This window comes from Dasypus novemcinctus, chromosome 21 (assembly GCF_030445035.2).
Source record: "Dasypus novemcinctus isolate mDasNov1 chromosome 21, mDasNov1.1.hap2, whole genome shotgun sequence".
Lineage (NCBI taxonomy): Eukaryota > Metazoa > Chordata > Mammalia > Cingulata > Dasypodidae > Dasypus > Dasypus novemcinctus.
The window spans coordinates 23043216-23057466 of record NC_080693.1 but is presented as its reverse complement, the minus strand read 5'-3'; the positions used below and the strand labels follow the sequence as shown (position 1 = coordinate 23057466).

The 14251-nt window shown below is 44.8% G+C and overlaps 1 protein-coding gene across 1 annotated transcript in view; it reads left to right on the top strand.

The window, feature by feature from the left end:
- GLP2R (glucagon like peptide 2 receptor) overlaps positions 1–14251 on the top strand; it is a 139229-nt gene that overhangs the window by 101497 nt on the left and 23481 nt on the right. The window contains exons 14-17 of the mRNA XM_058283482.2: positions 1205–1358; positions 3625–3790; positions 4395–4455; positions 5284–5353. Coding sequence (XP_058139465.1) covers positions 1205–1358; positions 3625–3790; positions 4395–4455; positions 5284–5353 — 451 coding nt within the window. The remainder of the gene's footprint in view (positions 1–1204; positions 1359–3624; positions 3791–4394; positions 4456–5283; positions 5354–14251) is intronic.

Below are 14251 nucleotides of genomic sequence, written 5' to 3'. Positions count from 1 at the left end.
ATGACCTACCCTGGTGTAAATCCCTAATCACACCCATTCTCACTCTAATTTGAGAAGAGGTATTGCTTTTACAGAAGAGGTTAAGCAACTTCTCCCAAGAGTGTGTGAGTGGCAGAACTGGGAATTTAATCTCGGTCCCTCTGGATGTGATTAGCTATCAATTATTTGCATGCTTGTCTGAACCCTCACGCTGCTCTCCAGCCCCGGGAGCAGTGTCTTGGTCATCTACCCCATTTTGAGAGGAATTCTTGGGCTATGGGAGAATTTCACAGCCTGTGTCCCTGTCAGCTGTCCATAAGTCCCAGATCCAAGCCAGGAGGAAATAACTGCCTGGCCCTGTAGAAAGTAGCTTCAGCTCAGCCTGAGATGACCAAGCATCTGTTTTGCCTCGAGTGCTGGGAAATGGGAAGCCCAGTCCCTGCCCCTGAAGAGCCCCCAGTCTGGCCAGGAGAAGGATGCATAAATCATAAAACACAAAGAGCTGCCTCAAGTCCTTTTTGGAAATTAAAAACATATATATGTTAAACCTAAGCAAGGCAGGACTGGATATGTTCTGCCCAGGGGTATAAGTAGGGCTTTTGTTGCAAAATAGATTCCTTTCAGCTGGAGACGAAGGATGTACAGTTTCATATCAGCCAGTAGGATAAAGAGCCTGCGGGAAGAGGGAGAGGTAATGAGCTGATAAATACAGCATTTGTGATGTGCCAGGTACTCCCTGAGCACTTTGCCCACATTAACTGATTTATTTCGCCTGCATCCTCTGAGGTGCGTGCAGTCTCTTGCTCTCGGTGGCAATAGAGCCTCCTAGAGACATACTCTGGCCTTAGAGTTTCTGGGTCTGAATCTCAGCTCTATCACTTAGTTGCTGTAGGAGTTGAACAGGTGACTTAACCCTTCTGCCACCACCTGGTCATTTATAAAATCAGGGTGATAATAGTACCTACTTGTGGAGTAGGCATAAAGACATCCACATGTAAATGGCAGGTGGAGTGTGTTCTACAGGTGTTAGCTGCTATTATTCCATTTTACAGATGAGGAAAATGAGGCGCAGAGAAGTAAGCTCACATGATCTGTTAGTCTGACTCCGGCGCCCACACTCGGAAGCTCTGACCGTAGTGATAGAGACACAGGCACGTCAGGCACAGACTGGCTGGTCCCAGCCATTCTTTCCTGAGAGACGGTGCTTGGTTTTCTCCCTGCACAGGAAACTCCACTGTACACGCAACTATATCCACGTGAACGTGTTTGCTGCTTTCATCCTGAAAGCCGTGGTTGTGCTGATAAAGGACATCAACCTCCACAGCTCTTACTCCAAGAAGCCCAACAGTGAGGACGAGTGGATAGCCTACCAGTCAGAGGTAACTCTCCTCCTCCCCACTGGCCATCCCACCTGATGGCTCAGCACTGGGCATCAGAGGGCAGGCGGGTGGGGCTGGCGAGTAGAAGCGGGAGATGAAGGTTGCCTCTATTTCTGGTTATAGGGGCAGCATGGGACTTTAAAAAGCAACAATTCATAGAGACAGAGAGTTGGTTAGAAGCTTAACCAGGGACCAGGGAGAGGGAGAATGGGGAGTTATTGTTTAATAGGTTCAGAGTTCGTTTGGAGTCATGAAAAAGTCTAGGTAATAGATGGTCAGGATGGTAACCCAACATTGTAAATGTAATATTGGATACTCAGTGTACAAGTACAGCATACAGCGGACAACAAATGAAGAATGGTTAAAATGGGATATTTTGTGGTATATACATTTCCACATGAAAAACAAAACAAAAAATGGGGAAGTGTGTCAGGAAAAGGAAAATGGAAGCATTTGCTGCAGCTGCTTTATGTCTCTAAGTGAAGGGGTTAGACCAGATAAATGCTTTTTTATTATTACTATTTTTTTTTAAAGCAACAAACTTTTTTTCCCATTGTAATCTGAACCTACTGAGATGGTTTTTCCTTTAGTCTGTTAAAGTGCTATAGACTTTCAAATGTTAAACTAACCTTGCATTCTAGAATAAATCTGTTAAGATATATTGTTCTTTCTCCTATATTACTGCATTCAGTTTACTAATACTTCTTTGTTTAGCAATTTCTTACCTATATTCATAAGAGAAATTGATCTGTAATTTTCTTTTCTTGAAATGGCTTTTTCAAGTTTGGGTATCACGTTTGTGCTACCTTGAGAAAACAACTTGAAAACTGTTCCTCTTTTTCTAGTCTATGGAAGGGTTTTTTGTAAGATTGGCATTACTTCTTCCTTAAATGTTTGGCAGATTACACCGGGGAAGCCATTTTGGCCCAGAGTGTTCTTTACTGGAAGACTCTGAATTGTGGATGAATTATGAATCATAATTTTTCTTGTGTCAGTTATAATAACTTGTGTTTTTCTGGGACTTTGTCTATTTCATCTAATTTTTCAAATTTATTGGCATAATATTGTTCTCGATATTGTCTTATTATCTTTTTAAGGTCTATTGGCTTCATAGTGATGCTCCTTTGGTCATTACTGATATTGATTATTTGTACCTTTGTTCTCTTTTTTCCATTTGTTCCTCCTTGCCAGAGGTTTCTCAATTTTATTGGACTTTGCAAGGACAAATTTTTGGCATTGTTGATTCCCTTGATCAAATGCTCTCTCTTTATTTCTGCTTTTATCTTTACTAATTCCTTCCACCTACTTTCTTTGGATTTAATTTGCTGTCTTTTTAAAAACTTTTTTTGACATGGAATCCTTAAGATAATTGATTTTCAGCCCTATTCTTTTCTAATAGGTTCATTTAAGGCTATAATTTTTACTCTGGGCGTGGCGTTAGCTACATAACTTTTGACACGTAATTTTTGTTATTAGATTTCTTTCAACAATAATTTCTAAGTTCCTTTTTTTAAAAAGATTTATTTATTTATTTTTATTTATCCCCCCCCCGCACCCCCCATTGTCTGCTCTCTGTGTCCATTTGCTGTGTGTTCTTCTGTGTCTGTTTGCATTCTTTTCAGCGGCACTGGGAATCTGTGTTTCTTTTTGTTGCGTCATCTTGCTGCATCAGCTCTCCGTGTGTGCGGCAGCACTCCTGGGCGGGCTGCACTTTTTTCGGACAGGGTGGCTCTCCATATGGGGCACACTCCTTATGCATGGGGCTCCCCTATGCGGGGGTCACCCCTGCGTGGCATGGCACTTCTTGTGCATGTCAGCACTGTGCATGGGCCAGCTCACCACATGGGTCAGGAGGCCCTGGGTTTGAACCCTGGACCTCCCATGTGGTAGGTGGATGCTCTTATCAGTTGAGCCAAATCCACTTCTCCTAAGTTCCTTTATACTTTCTTCTTTGATGCTTGGTTTATTTAGAAGTATGTTTCCTAATTTCCAATCATCGGAAGTTTTTAAGTTACCTTTTAGTTATTGGTTTCTGTCTAGCTTAATTGTACTCAGGTCAGAGAATATCCCCTTCAGTATTTTCTTTAGAGCAGTTGCTAGTGAGGAAATCGCTCCACTTTTGTTTAATCTCCCTGAGATGGCCAACATGGGTCCAGGAAAGAGGGGGATAAAGAAGGTGGGGCTCTGCCTGGAGAGGCCCTTTTCTGCTCACTCAGGCGCCAGATGCTGGGAAAGCCTGGACTCTCCCTTAGCTGCTCTCCCACAGGTGTCGGGGTCCACGTCCTGCCGCTTGGCCCACGCTCTCCTGCACTACTTCGTGGTTGCTAATCAGTCGTGGCTGCTGGTTGAAGGCCTCTACCTCTACACTCTGCTGAAGCCCACCGTGCTTTCTGAAAGGCGACTGTGGCCAAAATTCATGCTGGTGGGTTGGGGTGAGTGACCTGAACTTCCAGCCTCCTCCCCTGGGGGCCATTGGAATGTGGGAGCCCAAGGGAGCTGTTGATTGAGTCAGAGACCCAACTGGGACAGATAATTCCTCAATGACCAGAGGCTCCGAAGAGATGTGTGTGTGCATGTACGCACATGCAGTAAGCTCAGTGCACACGGTCAAGAACTGACATTTTTGGCAGAATCAGATGCTTTCCCTCCCACTCTGTCCCCAATTAAGTCTTCAAGATGAGCTTTTTTTTTTAATTGAAAAAAATGGTCAAGAGTATCAAGGTCTGGAACCTCTTTCTCCATAAACCTTTGGAGAATTTCATCTGTAAGAGTCAGATGAAATAACCCAGGCCATTGCTGTATCCTCAGATGTACCTCTAAGATGTTCTGTGACGGGGAGTCCCTTCTTCTCTCTGGGTCCTGGTTTCTCTGACATTAAAATAATGGACAAGCTCCGTGAAGCCCTAGGACTTTCTGGCTCTCTCAGTCCATGATTCTAGGTGTTTGGGTTTTTGTAAATTTTAGTGGGCTGGGGTAAGAGTCTCGCAGGTTTGGCCAAGAAGCTTCTAACTATATTTCCTTGTGTTTTCTTTCCAGGTTACCCTGTGTTGTTTGTAGTACCCTGGTGTGTCGCCCGTGTACAGCTGGAGAACAAAGGGTAGGTAATTCACCTAGTTTTATACTTCCATGAGCCAGCAGCTACCAGATATGCTCAAATATAAGGAAATGCCCCATTTCCCAAAGAGAATATCTACTCTTCCCATTATGGCTATATACAAACTTTAAGAATGTAGACAAAATAATCAAAGATCTACTTACAGTAATTGGTTTATTAATTTAGTTACACAAGTAAACTAGCACAAGGCATTGTATAGGTTAGTAGCAGCCTTGGGTATATAAGGATATAAGTACTGGAATGGTTATTGCAGCATTGCTAACTATAGGGTGGAGGTGGAATGGGAGAGCAAAACCAAAATAAAAAAGACAACTCTGAATGTTCATCAATATGGGAATCACAAAACAAATTATGGTATACCTGTATTGTGGAATATTATGAAGCTATTAAAAAAAAGTTAGTTCTATATCTCTTGACTTATACTGGTCAGATTTCAACAGCATGTTGCCAAATAATGTATATCATGTGATCCCATTCTTTTCTTCCAAATAATTACCACCCCAAACCTCCGAAAATTTATGTAATATATACAAACATTGTATTTATATGTTTATATGAATGTGGAGAAAAATGTGGCAGGATATACTCCAGGCTATTAACATCAAAGAGCAATTTAACAATGAGAAAAATCAACACTACTGGTAATAACAGGAAGTGATTTCATTCCTCTTCCCACTCTCCCAACTCTCAGGAAAATGATTGGTAGAAAGTAAGGCTTTGAGTGTGGGCATCATTCTTCCAGAGGGCATAAGACTTTGACATTCAACCTTGTTTTTAAGTCATTGTCTTCTGCCTGGTTGTTCCTCTTAGGTGCTGGATGAAAAATAAGAACATGAAAATCTGGTGGATCATCCGAGGACCCATCCTGCTTTGTGTAACAGTAAGGACCATCCCATCCTCCCTCTTTCCTCTCTCAACTCAGATGTGGGGCATAGTGCCCCCAAATTCCCCAGCTCAGAGTGCACCTGGGCCAGATCCCTTGAGAAAGAGAAGCTGAGATGTGAACAGGATCTTCTCCTTGTTCTATTCAGGAACTAAATTCAGAGTCACACTCTTAACCTCCTTCTCTCTGGTTGTTTAAATGTTTAAAGAGACCTATCATTGGCTCAGCTCAGTGATCCCGTATTGAGTAGCTGGGATGTCTACAAGGCTCTGGGAATACAGGTGGTCTCTGTGATGGAGGAACCCAGGGATAGTACCTGGACTATAGGTTTGTATCTCAGCACCATGAGCAGGAGGGAGGAAGAAACTAAGGAGACCTCTTTTAGAGGAGGAAAACAAACACTATTAGCTGAAAGCTGCGATAAGGGTTAGGCTTAGGAGATAGATGCTACTCTGTGATCTTGAGGACGAAATGGTCTTTATTCATTGTGGCACAGCATATTTGGGATGGGGAGGGACTGCCTGGTCCAGAGTCATAAAGCCCCTTAAATAATAGTGTGCGTCTTAATTTGCTAGAGCTGCTATGACAAATACCACACAGTGGATTTAAACAATAGGCATTTATTTTTATTTATTATTTTTAAGATTTCTTAAAATTATTTCTCTCCCCTTCCCCCCCCGCCCCCCCCCCAAGTTGTCTGCTTTCTGTGTACATTCGCTATATGTTCTTATGTGTCTACTTGTATTCTTGTCAGCGGCACTGGGAATCTGTGACTCTCTTTGTTGCGTCATCTTGCTACGTCAGCTCTCCGTGTGTGCGGCGCTACCCTGGGCAGGCTGCACTTTTTTTGTGCTGGGTGGCTTTCCTTATGGGGTGCACTCCTTGCGCATGGGGCTCCCCTATGTGGGGGACACCTGTGCGTGGCACGGCATTCCTTGAGCGCATCTGCACTGTGTGTGGGCCACCTTATCGCATGGGTCAGGAGGACCTGGGTTTGTACCCTGGACCTCCCATGTGGTAGGCGGATGCTCTATCCATTGAACCAAATCCGCTTCCCAATAGGCATTTATTGTCTCATGGTTTTGAAGGCTAGAAGTCCAACATCAAGGTCTCAATGGGCATGCTTTCTTCCAGAGTCTGTGGCATTCTGGTGCTGGCTTGCCACAGTCCTGGGGTTCCCTTGGCTTACATCTTTGCCTCCAGTCATGTGATATTCCTCTCCTTGTGTCTCTTCTTTGGTTTCTGATGAGTTTCAGCTTCTGCTTCCTCTCTGTGGCTTTTCTCTATGTCTGAGTTTCATCTGCCTTTAAAGGACTCCAGTCTTTTAGTTTCCTGGCTGCTAAAAGAAGTAGTGTACAATGTATTGGCTTAAACATTGAGAATTTATTGGCTCATGGTTTTGAGGCTAGGAGCATTCCAAAATTGAGTCATCAGCAGGGCAGTCCTTTTTCCTAGAAGGCGGTGGCGTTCTGGGATTGACTGCCAGCGGTCCTTAGATCCTTGGCTTTTATGTTACATGGCAATGCACATGGCAGTGTCTTCTCCTTTCTCCTCTGGTTTCTAGCTTCTTCCTGTGACTTTCTCCACATCTGAATTTCATTCTGCTTATAAAAGACTCTAGTAATCCAGATTAAAGCCCAATCTGATTCATTTGGGCCATACCTTAACTGAAGTAACATTTTGAAGGGATGTTATTTCCACATCCACCAAAATACCGACAACATGTCCAAACTGGAGTATACAATTCAATCCACCATATCCAGTAACCTGAATTAAGGCCCACCCTGATTCAGTTGAGCCACATCTTAACTTAAAATAACATCTTCAAAAGGTCTTATTTGCACATGAGTTCATATCTACAGGAATATAGATTAAGATTAAGAGCATGTCATTTCTTGGGGTACATGATTCAACTTACTACTGCTAAGAATGAAATCTGTCAGAGAAGTTCAGGAAAGGCACAAGGGATACATGCTTGGAGGGGGTAGCACGTTTTATCAAGGGAGTCAGGAATTTCTCCACCATAGACATCACCCCCGGGTCCCACCAGATACTGAGCATGGTGCTGGGTCTCTGCCCACCCTCTTCCCCAAGGGGTTGCCGGGCTTTCTGTTTTCATGATTGTGTATAAATAACCAGGAATTTATGGGGTTGTGGGAAAAAAAGCTAGTTTTTAGAATGCCAGTCTTTGTTAGTGGTAGGAGGCAACTCTCTGCTAAGATCTTCATGTGACCTAGAGGGAAAACTGTTCCTAGAAATGGCAGGACAACTGAGTGGAGAGAGTCCCTTGGAGCCCTCTGTCCCACAAGAGGTCTAGCCGGTGTGGTAGTTCATTCGTGCCCCCTGCATTGTCTGCACAGATGCTCATGCTGAAGTCTCATTGCACATACCACAAAGACCTGCCTCAACCTCTCACTTCACCCATCCTCTACCCTCCCCAGCTATACTGTGCAGCTGCCGTTTCCAGCACCCACCTCCCAGCTTGCTGAGTAACATGGATTGAGTGCCTCCTGTATACCGGCGCCTTCCTGAGTGCTTTGTGTGTATTCATCCATTCATCTTCCCAACAAACCCAGGAAGTAGCTGCTATTATATTTATTTTATGGGTGAGGACACTGAGAAAATGAGACTTGCCTTGCCTAAAGTCCTGGGGGTGGGGTGGGGAGCTGGAGCTCAGCCCAAAGGGTCTGATTGGGTGGCAGCTCACACTCATCACTATGCTGTTGCTCAGAAAAGCTTGATTGCCTCCAGCCTGCATGTCTGGGGTCCTGGCTACTGCAGGCTCTTTGTTGCGTTAGTGTCTTCCTTCAGGTCCTCCTTGGGTTCAAACTGTCCCCATCCACCGTCTAATCCACCTGGTGACCCAAGACCAGTCTTTCAATACTTTGGTCAAGCATCAACCCCTCTATGTCCCTTTACCTGAATTCCCTCCACCCAGCCCCTAATGAGTAGAAACAGTTACCCTTCTTTGTGTCCTTCCTCAATCCTGTACAGATTTTTCTACAGCCCCAAGTGATGCATCATTGCAAGTACCTGCTTAAAATCTGTTTCCCACCACTGGGAGCCCCATGTTCTAGGCATCCTGGCACCATGTGAATCGATAACTGCTTCAGGAACACTTGTGGCCCAAGGGAATACATGGGTCCTCCTGGGCCCAGGCACATTCACGCTGGCCAGGTAGAATGGAACAGGGTGGAGGCAGCAGCCTCTCTCAAGGATTGGAGTGCTGGTATTCACTTTGTAACCCTGAAGAGGTGGCGTCAGTGGTTCCCAGACTTAGTTGTTCATGGAGTCAACTGAGAATCTTTAAAAATGTCTTTTCCTGGGTCCCATCCCTGGTGATTTGTGTTCAATCAGGTGTGTGGCCTGGGGATTATGTGCAATCAGGGTTGAAAAGCATTTTTCTATACCCTTTGCTATGAAGGAGTGGTCCTCAGGCCAGCCAGCAGCATGCGCATTACCTGAGGCTCATCAGTTCTCAGGTCCAGTCCTAGATCTACAGATTGAGAACCTGTGCTGTAACAGGATCCCAGGCTTCGGATGCACATTGTGGTTCGTGAAGCCCTTCATCCACGCCAGTAGTTCTCAAAACTGGCTGTGTGGTAGAAACATCTGATGAACTTTAGAAATATATTGATGCTTGGCTCATACCCCAGATCAAAATTGCATCAGAAATTCTAGGGGTGGAACCCAGGCAATTATAGTTTCGAAAGCTCTCAAGTGATTTTATTGGGCAGCCGGGGCTGAGCTCCACTGCTCTGGACCTTGCTGCTTTGGTCTTCAGTGACTGACTGACCACAGGTTAGTTCCTCCTGGATCACTAAGTTCTGCTGCTTCCTAGTTCCTTAAATGACATTCTCTCCTACCGGGACAAGAGAATATGCTCTATCTTCTTCCTTTGGAAGTTATTGCTTCAACAACTCCAGCTGTGGACAGGTCTACAGAAAGGACCCTAGTATCTGAAGTAGACTCCTCATCGTCCCATCCAAGCCCCCACCTCCTCCTGCTCTCCCCACCAAATGAATGATACCACCACCATCTAACCACTCAGCCCAGCTGGAGACCTGGGAGTTCTCCTAGCTTTGCCCTTCTCCTCCTACACATCCACTCGATATCAAATCTTGTTGAGTCTACCTCTAAAGATCTCTCCAAGCTGTCTCCTTCCCCTTAGTCCTGTGGGCACAGCTCTTCATCAACCCTAGGGATTCCTTGTGCCTATTATTTGGTTTCCCTTCCTTCATTCTTGCCCCTGCCAATCCATCCTCTGAATTGCAGCCCGAGTGACTTTTCTTGAGAAAATTTTATATTGCTCTTCTGCTTAGAACACTTTAAGAGCTTACTCTTGCCCTCAGTCTTGATTCCAAACTCCTCAGTGCAGTAGCTTTGCAATCCCTTTCCTACCCATCCAACCAGAGGCACCCATGCTGTAGTCACATGGAGAAACTCACAGTTCCCCAAATCCCTCCTGGTGTTTCTCACCAGGTTGCCTAGCTCTGGGGAGTCTCTGATGTTGCACGCTGGTTTCAGGGCTTCTAAGAGAGTGGAATGTATGTGTCCTAGCAGACATGGGAGGGAAAAGAAAGGCTGTACAGTTAGTGGAAGGAACCAGCCTGGAAGTCAGAAGCCGGGGCTCCATAGCTAACTTGTGGTGTGTGCTAATTTAGTCAAGTTATTTAGTAGACTTCTCTGGGCTTCCATTTCCTCATCTGTAAAACCAGAGTTGGAATAGACCAGTATTTCTCAACTGGGGGCAATTTTGTCCCCTTGGGACATGACATTTGGTAATGTCTGAAGTCGTATTTGGTAATCACATCAAGGGGGATACTACAGGCATCTAGGTTGTAGAGACCAGAGGTGACCTTAAACATCCCACAGTGTACAGAACAGCCCTTCACAACAAAGAGTTCTCCAGCCTCAAATGTCAGTAGTGCTGAGATTGAGAAACCATGACTAGATAGTGGATGCACATTAGAAAATCCTGGGGAAGTTAACAAAAACAAAAAACATACCCAGCCTGGACACAACCCCAGACTGATTGAATCAGAACTTTCTGCCACCTAGATCTGGAATTGCATTCGTTTTCTCTCATGCACTTTTTTTTTTTTTAAGATTTATTTATTTATTTAATTCCCCCCCTCCCCCAGTTGTCTGTTCTCTGTGTCTGTTTGCTGCGTCTTGTTTCTTTGTCCGCTTCTGTTGTCGTCAGTGGCACAGGAAGTGTGGGCGGCGCCATTCCTGGGCATGCTGCACTTTCTTTTCGCGCTGGGCGGCTCTCCTTACGGGGCGCACTCCTTGCGCATGGGGCTCCCCTACGCGGGGGACACCCCTGCGTGGCCTGGCACTCCTTGCGCGCATCAGCACTGCGCATGGGCCAGCTCCACACGGGTCAAGGAGGCCCTGGGTTTGAACCGCGGACCTCCCATGTGGTGGACGGACGCCCTAACCACTGGGCCAAGTCCGTTTTTCATCATGCACTTTTTTAAAAAGCTGTTAAGAAGTCCTTTGTGGGAAGCAGACTTGGCCCAGTGGTTAGGGCGTCCGTCCACCACATGGGAGGTCTGCGGTTCAAACCCCAGGCCTCCTTGACCTGTGTGGAGCTGGCCCGTGCGCAGTGCTGATGCATGCAAGGAGTGCTGTGCCACGCAGGAGTGACCCCGCGTAGGGGAGCCCCATGCGCAAGGAGTGTGCCCCGTAAGGAGAGCAGCCCAGTGTGAAAGAAAGTGCAGCATGCCCAGGAATGGCACCACACACACACACACAGAGCTGACACAGCAAGATGATGCAACAAAAACAAAACACAGATTCCCGTGCCACTGACAACAACAGAAGCGAACAAAGAAGAACACGTAGCAAATAGACACAGAGAACTGACAACTGGGGAGGGGGAGGGAGAGAAATAAAAAATAAAATAAAATTTTAAAAAACTTAAAGAAAAAAGAAGTCCTCTGTTGTAAAATTGTAAAAGAGAAAAATAGAAAGAAATTACAAATTTTAAAAGAGAGTGCAAGGCCAGTTTAGATTTAATATAGTCAATTATAAAAAATAGAAAGCATAGCAACAAACATTTAAAAATGTAAATAATGATTCTAATATAATAGAAATTATCATTAATCTAATTTTTATATTATAGCTCTAACTGTTGGACATAATCTCTGTGCTTTTTAAAAAATTTTTTTAGGAGGTTATGGGGATTGAACTCAGAACTGCATACTGGGAAGTCAGTGCTTAACCACTGAGCTATGCCCTCTCCCGCATGCACTTTTTCTTAAAAAAAAGATTATTTATTTATCTCCTCCCATCCCGGGCCGTTGTCTGCCTTCTGTGTCCATTTGCTGTGTGTTCTTCTGTGTCTGCTTGTCTTCTCTATAGATGGCATCAGGAACCGATCCTGGGACCTTCTGGAGTGGGAGAGAGGTGCTTAATCTCTTGTGTCACCTCAGCTCCCTGGTCTGCTCTGTTTCTTATTGTCTCTCCTCTGTGTCTGTTTTTGTTGCATCATCTTGCTGGGCCAGCTCTCCTGTGCAGGCCAGCACTCCACGTGGACCAGCTCTCTACTCAATACAGCTCACCTTCTCCAGGAGGCCCTGGGAATCAAACCCTGGGCCTCTTATATGGTAGACGGCAGCCCAATCACTTAAGCCACATCCACTTCTTCCCTCCCTTCCCCCCCCATGCACTTTTATCTAACAGTTATGGAGAAACCTCTCTGCTTAGCTGGTGCTAGTTATTTGGGGGAACACAGCCATGAATGTCCCCATAGTTCCTGCCCTCAAGGAATTAAAAAATCCCATAGTTATCATTCTGAGACTCATCAGTTCATGACTGGGGCAATATGTCCCTCCTTGTTTGGTCAGATGACCACATGTTGCAGTTTTCCACCAATCTGAGCAGACATGACCCCAACTCTAAAACAGAATTCCTTGACCCTATATATTTTCTAGTTAAACAGAAGTACCAAAATGTGATCTCATAGTCATGATTGAACTGGTAGCATTTGGGGCACAGTCTTCCCTCATCTTGGCTAAATTTGAGCTGGGTCCTATTGAGCTGGATCACAGAGCAGAGACTTCTGGGGAATAACCAACTCAACATGGTGAGCAGAACAGTGGGACTAAGTAGAGTCTCCCATCCCAGACCCTGCGTCCCTGGTCATCCTCAGTTATCATACATAGGGCTCTGTCACCATCCTCCAATGGTAGGATGCATCTGGGTTGGTGTAAATGCTCAATTTCCATATCTATAATCTGCTTCTCTGTTAGTACAAAATTCCCTATCTTTCCGAAATGGTCAGAATGTTAAATCCCAAAGAAGCAGATGCTCTTTGGGTCTTTCACCAGACACAGAAATTGGGGAACCTCTATCTCCTTTAGGATACAAGTCTTTTCTACTTGAATTAATTTATATATTTATAGCTGAGTCATATTGGAATACTGGATTTTCCTACATCCTAGTTGCCTCTGCCTCCAATAAAAATAAGTAAAGCTTCCACTAGCCCAACCAGTAAAGCAAGCTTCAACTAGCCCAACCTGTCAACGACAACCTTACAAAATGATCACATCATGCATGGTTTTTCTATTCATGTCTTGCTCCCTGGAGTTACCAGATTGATCAAACTGAACAATTTGATCAGAAGTCCAGTTGATTTGCTCTTTTGAGCCATTGAATTGATAGAACTATCTGATAATGCGAAGTCATAAAGTCAGATACCTTCATTCACTTTTGCTGAATCTTCTCTGAGAGCCTCAGAACTTGGCAAAGTCAGGAAATTAGTGAAATTAGTCTTCACTCTCTCTTCCCTCATTGAGTATTCTGTCCCACCAGGAGCCCAGGGGCTTTCTGTTGCTCTGGATTTCCCAAGACATCTCCTTTCTCCCATACCCCCTCCTTTAGTTATCTCCCCAACTCCAGACTTTCCCACCCCATCAAAGTTTATCTTTGCTGTGTCCCATCTTTTGCTCTCCATGATGAAAGTAAGTCAGATATTAGTATTTACTGAGTTCTTCATTGTTGTGAAAATGAATGAATGAATGAATGAATGAATGAATGAGTGATAACTTTCTCCCAGTCATTCCTTACCTTCTATGTAACGTGCATTTCAGCAAGTCTCTCAGGGAGAGAGTATCTTAACCCAAAGGAGTAGCTCCAGTGGTAGGCATTTGCTCCAAGCTGGAGAAGGAGGGACTTGGGGGGCAGGAGGAAGGGTTTGGGGGTATATGAAGCCTACCTCTGAGCTGCCACCAAGCTAGTGAACTGCTGTGGGCCAAGGTCTGTACACAGAGGCTGGGATGCCAAAGAAGTGTCAGTAAGAATGATCCATCTGAAGCCACCTTGGACTGGAAAGATTTCACCAAAGCCTTGCTCTGTGACACAAAAATAGGACAAAATTTTACCAAAAAGTCATAGTTGGCTAATTCTCCCATTCAGATTTCTGTTTTAGTGTTGAAAGAAAAATTAAGAGCCTTTCATATGACATCTACTTTTGAGCTTTAAAGGCAAAATAAAATTTCAAAATTAAAAAGAATGATCCATCTGAGAATGCATTTTTGTCTGGGACCTAGAAAGGGAGCCTAATGTGTTGGGGGTCCTAAGTGTCCCCCATCAAGTCACAGAATCCAAGAGCTGACTGGGTTCTTGAAAAACTGCTGCACTCAGCCTCCTTTCTGCTTGTGCAAGTGAAGGACAGTGCCATCCCAATGTGATCTCTGACTGTTCTTGGAAACTAAATGGCAGAGGTTCCATGGTACTTCATTCCATGGCAGTGAGGAAGTTCTTACTCCTCATGGCCATTTGGTGTGTGCCCATTTTCTCTTGCCTGGTCTCTGGAAGACACAAAGAACAGTGAATCAACATGCTGCTCATCACACGCTTTCACTTCCTAGGGACAGTCCTGATTGA